At 41.8% G+C, this 6,818-nt stretch overlaps 1 protein-coding gene across 1 annotated transcript in view; it reads right to left on the bottom strand.

The window, feature by feature from the left end:
• Positions 1–212: 212 nt before the first annotated feature.
• The window catches only part of LOC143026376 (uncharacterized), a 23,417-nt gene continuing 16,811 nt past the window's right edge, over positions 213–6,818 (bottom strand). Inside the window, exons 7-8 of the mRNA XM_076186644.1 lie at positions 1,651–1,832; positions 213–1,504 (exon numbers count right to left, since the gene is read on the bottom strand). Coding sequence (XP_076042759.1) covers positions 998–1,504; positions 1,651–1,832 — 689 coding nt within the window. The 3' untranslated portion in view covers positions 213–997. The remainder of the gene's footprint in view (positions 1,505–1,650; positions 1,833–6,818) is intronic.

The following is a 6,818-nucleotide window of genomic DNA, read 5'->3' as shown; positions in this document are numbered from 1 at the left end:
ATTCCTTCTGACCCAGGTCAGTGGGCAAGATACAGGGATGACCCATCATCCATGAGGAGCTAAGATGAGAGGGAGGAAAGGGTGGAGCAGGGAAGTGGAATGGGTGGAGTGGGTACTTCCCTTTTTATCTTGGCTATCTTTATTGTAAGGGGGTTTAAAAGCCCTTGGTATATGGATAGATACATGAATATGAAATTAAAAGAAAACACATGTTTTGTCCATTGATTTACTAGGGCAATATGAGGTAAAAACAGGATAATACAGACTGAACAAATAGTGGTCACACAAAATGAAATGAGGAGACAACGAATATCTCAAGAGGATTAAACAAATTACAATAAATCTTGGTTGGTCATTCTATGGCAAAGACAGGAGTGACATAACATTTAGATTATTGTGGGCAGGAATGAAAGGCATTTTGAATTTCCAGTATCAAGAATGTCATCTGACATTCATATTCATTAACTTATCAAAGTTGCATTTTCATGTTTATCTTGACAGGATTTCAATATTTCATTCCACTAAAATCCACTGCTCAGTATCTAGTAATTTTCCTTTTCAATAATACAACTGTATTGTAAAATATTAATACAACATGTATGTCTTAGAGGCATACCTTCATAAAATCCACATATTTGGCATCAAATATCAAAATATATGAACTGTTGTAGAAAATGTATCCATGTAGATAACAAGGCAGCCACTGGATATATGCTAATAAAACTAAACCTACTAATGTGCATGAAAATATGTACAAATGTAATGATCACTAACAATTTTCTCTTGTTATATGCATACTAAGCATCTTAACAGATGGAAATGAAAATACAAATGACAATTCTGAAACTTTTGTAAAAAGTAAATATTGCATTATCCCATAATCTTGCAAAATAATTCATCAGTAACAAAATCATTGCTTATAGTACAAACTTAAGCTTGGGATAAAATGTTAAGAGTACTATATATTGTTATCGTAACATGAACAGCACCTAGTACTCTATGGAGAAGTGCCTATGGAAGCAGGGGCTGTATATTGGGCCATGAAGTGTCCTGGCATAGGATAATACTCCCCAGCAGGAGCCATGGCATAGGTAGTCATATTAGGAGTATACTGTGGTGCCTGGCCTAGCCAGTGTGTGTGAGACACAGGTGGATGTGTAGGTTGCTGCATTGGGTTGTGGGTTGGAGCAGGGCCGAGCATGGGAGGCTTTGGGGGAGGAGGAGGAGGAGGAGGAGGGGGAGGCATACCTGGAGGCTTGGGATTTATTCTTTTCATACAGGGCTGTTGAAGAGCTGGCTGCAAGGTGGATGGTGTGCTCATAGAATGCATGATTGAGTGTGGCATGGTTGGGGGAGGTGGTGGTGGTGGAGGGGGAGGGGGTGGGGGAGGGGGTGCACACATAGTAGGATGTGATGCCTTCTTCTTTCTCTTTGGAGTCTTGATTAGTTTAAGACTTCCCTTACTGCCTGCTTCTTCTTCTATGCTTGCCCAAATGGACTTTACCTGAATGGAACATAAAGCTCATTAATTATGCAAAATGGAATTTAGTAATCATGGTGATAAGAGCTTTTACTTTGTCCATGAATATCTCTTTCATTGAGTGAAATAATACATTCTACAATGTAATATGAATCATAAAAGTTACTCACAGTCTGTTTAGAAAGTGTCAAGACTTTCCTGTGTTCTTCTGGAATGGTAGAGGTACCAAGACGTTCAGCAATAATGGTCTCCCACACACCTGTTAAGTGCCTTGCTGTCTGTGAGGACTTCATTTTCATTACAGACATGAGTGATACGAAGTAGTGGTAGAAGTCTTGGGTCATGACAGTATCTGCAAGGGAAAGACCGACCATGGGTTGAACTAACAAATTAAAACATTACCTTTTTTTTTTTTTTTTTTGGGGGGGGGGGGTGTTACAGATTTGGGAAAGGCTTATAACAGGGTGGACAGGAAGGCACTATGGGAGGTATTGCAGATATATGGAATAGAAGGAAAGATATAAAGAACAGTCAAAGGTTTTTTTAAGAGAATAGTAGAGCCTTTGTTAGAATTAGAAATGGAGAGAGTGGTTTGATGTAAAGTTAGGACTTCACCAGGGATGTGTTATGTTGCTATGGCTGTTCAATTATACATGGATGGGGTGGTGCAAGAGGTAAATGCAAGGGTCAGGGATTGGACATACAATAACAGAGCTTGTCAAATACTGAAGTACCAGTAGTAAACATATTAGATGTTTTCTTTCTTTCTTTTTAAGAAAGAGATGATACATAAAAGTGACAGATCAAACAAATACCATGGAAATACTGGAGAGAAATATGAAGACAGAGTATGACAAGCAGACAGACCAGTGCATAAAATATATATATATATATATATCTATATCACCGTCTGGGGTATTAGCTGCATGTTATTGTGGCAAAGTAGCATGCAAGTGATACTTTAGAGTCTATATGGGGTGCCCCTACAGACCAGAGCCACACATCATTTTGTTTGTGATAGAGGAAAACTCTGTTCATAGAGAAATGAGGACATTTTTATACTATGACTGTCCCTCCGTTATGCTGTCCCAGAACCCCTTGTTACTGTCCTGTACCATTTCTCTGAATTTTCATTTCCTTTTTTTGCCTACCCTGTGGTGAGGGAAGAGAATGCTACCACCAAGTCTTTCCACTTGAGTCATAAAAGGCGACAAAAAATGGGACGGGGGATGGGATTAGGAGTCCTACTACCTGTAGCCCCAAAGGGCACATTCTTAAAAAAAGTAAAGGCATAAGAGGGTCTGGGAGTTTTCAAACCAGTACCCTAAGGTTTGGGTCTTTTAATGTGCATGGATGTGGTACAGATGAGAGTAAAAGGGAAGAGATAGGCAGTATGTTTGTGAGAAGAATGATGAATGTGCTGGCTTTGAGTGAAACTAAAATGAAAGGGAAGGGCGAGTGTGAGTTTGGGAGTGTAGCTGGGAGGTACTCAGGAGTGAAGAGGGGACGAGGGAGAGAAGGGGTGGCTATACTAGTAAGTGAAGAGATAAGTGTGTAGTGGAGTGAAAGGAGGTTTCATCAAGGTTGATGTGGATGAAGGTGAAGATGAAGCTGGGAAGGGAGAAGTGGGTTTTTGTAAGTGCATATGGGCCTGGCATTGAGAAGAGCATAGAGGAAAGGGAGGCTTTTTGGGTAGATATAAATGAGTATATAGAGGGATTAGGGAGAAATATCAATGTAGTTGTACTGGGAGACCTTAATGCTAGGGTAGGAAATGAACCAATAGACGGAGTGGTTGGGAAGTATGGAGTTCCAGGTAAAAATTATAGTGGAGAATTGATGGTGGAGATGTGTCTTGAAAGAGAGATGATGATATCAAATACAGTGTTTAGGAAGAAAGTCAAGCATAAGTACACATGGGAGAGGGTGGTGGATGGAAGGGTGGCAGATAGAGTGTTAATGGACTTTATAGTGGTGACCAGGAGTATGATAGGAAGAGTTAAGGATGTACATGTTCTAAGGGGAGAGAGTGGGGGAATATTAAATCATTTTCTGATGGAAGGTAAATTGAGAGTGGAGAATAGGTGGAGAAAGAGGGAAAGGGCAGAAGGTAGGAAGGTACTTAGAGTGAACTGCTTAAATGTGAAAGAAAAGGAGAATGAGTATAAGAAGAACCTGAGAAAGGAGTGGGACGGAGTGAAGGATAGAGTAGAACTAGGAGTGAAGGAAGAATGGGGATAGTTCAAGGAGGGAGTCATAAGGTGTGCAAAGATGGTATGTGGAACAAGGAGGGTGGGAGGAAATAGAAGTAAGGGTAGTGAGTGGTGGGATGAGGAAGCAAAGAAGGGCATAGAAGAGAAGAAGCAGGCATTCATAGATTGGCTACAAATTAGGATGAGGGAATCGTATGAGAGGTACAAAGTAAAGAGGAGGGAAGTTAAGCATAAGATAAAGGAAGCAAAGAGGAGAGCAGATGTGAAATGAGGTAAGAGTATGACAGAAAATTATGAAAGTAATAAAAAGATGTTTTGGAAAGATATTAAAAGAGGAAGAGGAGGCAAATCAAGTAGAGAAGAAAAGGTAAAAGGTGCAGATGGAGAGATGATAATGGAAGAGAAGGCAGTGAGAGTAAGGTTGGCAGAGTATTTTAGGGCGTTGCTAAATGTGAAGGAGGATAGGGAGAAAGGTAGTTGCAGTGGGAGGCGCTAAGAAAATGACCGTGATGAGTGAGGAAAATGGAGGAGAAATAGGGAAGGATGAAGTGAAAGCAGCTGTTAAGGCACCTGGGTTGGATGGATGCCATGCACAATGTCTGAAGAAAGGAGGTACAGTTAAGGTGGACTGGCTGGTGAGGTTATTTAATGCTTGTTTAAGAGAGGGTGAAGTGTCGGAGGACTGGAAGAGTGCCTCTATAGTTCTGCTTTACAAGGGAAAGGGGGACAAGTGTGAGTGTAGTAGTTTCAGAGGGATCAGCTTGTTGAGTGTAGTTGGAAAGGCTTATGGGAGGGTCTTGATTGAGAGGATTAGGAGGGGAACAGAGGGAGGAATTGGTGAGGAACAGTGTGGTTTTAGGACAGGTGGGGTTGTGTAGATCAGATTTTTGTGGTAAGATAGATATGTGAGAAAGCTATAGGAAAAGGTAAGGATGTATTTTGGGCTTTTATGGATCTGGAAAAAGCTTACGACAGGGTAGACAGGAAGGCATTGTGGGAGGTACTGCAGATATATGGGATAGGAGGAAAGCTGTTAAGAGCAGTCAAGAGTTTTTATGAGAGTAGTAGAGCTTGTGTTAGGATTAGAAATGGAGAGAGTGAATGGTTTGAGGTAAAGGTGGGACTTCGTCAGGGATGTGTTATGTCGCCCTGGCTGTTCAATCTAAACATGGATGGGGTAGTGCGGGAGGTGAATGCAAGGGTAGTGGGTCAGGGGTTGGAGATGATTAAAGAAAATGGAGAAAAGTGGGAAATAAGCCAGTTGTTGTTTGCTGACGACACTGCACTTGTAGTAGGACCAGAGGAGGGATTGAGGAAGTTAGTGACAGAGTTTGAGAAGGTGTATGAAAGAAGGAAGCTGAAGATAAATGTGGGCAAAAGTAAGGTGATGAGATGTGCAAGGGGAGAGAGTGACAGCAGGCTGGAAGTGAACATTAAGGGTGAGAGACTGGAGAAAGTGGATAGTTTTAGATACTTGGGTGCGAGTGTGGCAGGAAAGGGAGGAGTAGGGGTGGAGGTAGTATGTAGATTGAGAGAAGCAAGTAAATGCCTTGGTGGATTAAAAAGTGTAATGAGAAATAGACATCTGGGAATGGATGCTAAGAGGAGGTTATATGAAGGAGTGATTGTGCCAACAGCACTGTATGGGGCAGAAACATGGAACCTAAGAGAGGAAGAGCGGAGATTGAATGTGTTTGAGATGAAATGTCTGAGAAGTATAATAGGGGCTACTAGGGTAGATAGAGTGAGAAATGAGGTGAGGAGGAGAACAAGGGTGGAAAGGGAGCTGGGAGATAGGGTTGATGAAAGAATATTAGGATGGTTTGGACACATGGAAAGAATGGGTGAAGAAAGATTGGTAAAAGAGGTATGGAAAGCAGAGGTGGAAGGAGTGAATATGAGGGGGCATCCTAGGATGAGATGGATGGATGTGGTGCAAGGGGCTTTACAAAAGAGAGGAATGTCTGTTGAGGAAGGACGGGAAAGGACAGAAGATAGAGGTGAATGGAGAAGGGTTGTGTATGGATGATGCTGTGATGCATGAGGGGGAGTGGGTGGGGGATGGGGGGTGAGGAAGTATGTATGAGAAAAATTTGATGCAGCCCAAAGGGGTTTCTCCCCGTCTTCTCCTTTTCTGCATGAGGGTATGGAGAGGGGGGAGTCGCTGAATTTATGAAGCGGCCTTGCTGTGGATGTGCTGTGTCTTGCAACACTGCTTCTGACCCAAGGCAGTGGACAGGATGGCGGGATGACCAGTCATCCAGGAGGTGCCAAGATAAGAGGGAGGGAGGAGGGTGGAGGGGAATGGAATATGTAGGGAATGGAATGGGTGGGAGTGGTTTCTATGCCTTTTTCTTTTTGGCTACCCCCTGTGTAAGGGGGAAAAAGCCATTGTTGTATGTATGTGTATATCTATATATATAATACTGTTGACCCACTTTCGGAGAAGAATAAGCGAAGATATAGAGATCTGTATATTTCGATCACTTACTGTGATCCTCTTCAGCAGATATGAGTTACAAAGTACAGAACAATGTGTATTTATAGTAAAGCAGTGAGGTAGCAAGAGGGGACGGGGCTCAGGTCAACACGCCCGGCACGCATGCTCGCATCTTGGTGGCTCAGGTCACATGACCGGCGTTGCATGGGTCATGTGACCTGAGCCACCAAGATGCGAGCATGCGTGCCGGGCGTGTTGACCTGAGCCCCGTCCCCTCTTGCTACCTCACTGCTTTACTATAAATACACATTGTTCTGTACTTTGTAACTCATATCTGCTGAAGAGGATCACAGTAAGTGATCGAAATATACAGATCTCTATATCTTCGCTTATTCTTCTCCGAAAGTGGGTCATCAGTATTATTTTACAAATGTGCTACGACATATCTTTGTTGTGATCTATATATATAGATATATATATATATATATATATATATATATATATATATATATAGACATATAGATAGATCTACCTAATCATTTTAACTTTGCAATAGGCTATATAAGAGTTATGCTAGTGGATCCTGTCTCTGCATCTATCTTAAATTCACTCATGTATGATAAGCTTCACTTCACATTCACAAAGGACAGACTATAATAATAATTTTATTTGGCATTGAATCAAT

Source organism: Oratosquilla oratoria, chromosome 6 (assembly GCF_046742065.1).
Source record: "Oratosquilla oratoria isolate Oo_2021 chromosome 6, ASM4674206v1, whole genome shotgun sequence".
In the NCBI taxonomy this organism is placed as follows: Eukaryota; Metazoa; Arthropoda; class Malacostraca; order Stomatopoda; family Squillidae; genus Oratosquilla; species Oratosquilla oratoria.
The sequence above is the reverse complement of the archived record's forward strand: the minus strand, read 5'-3'. Positions and strand labels throughout refer to the sequence as shown.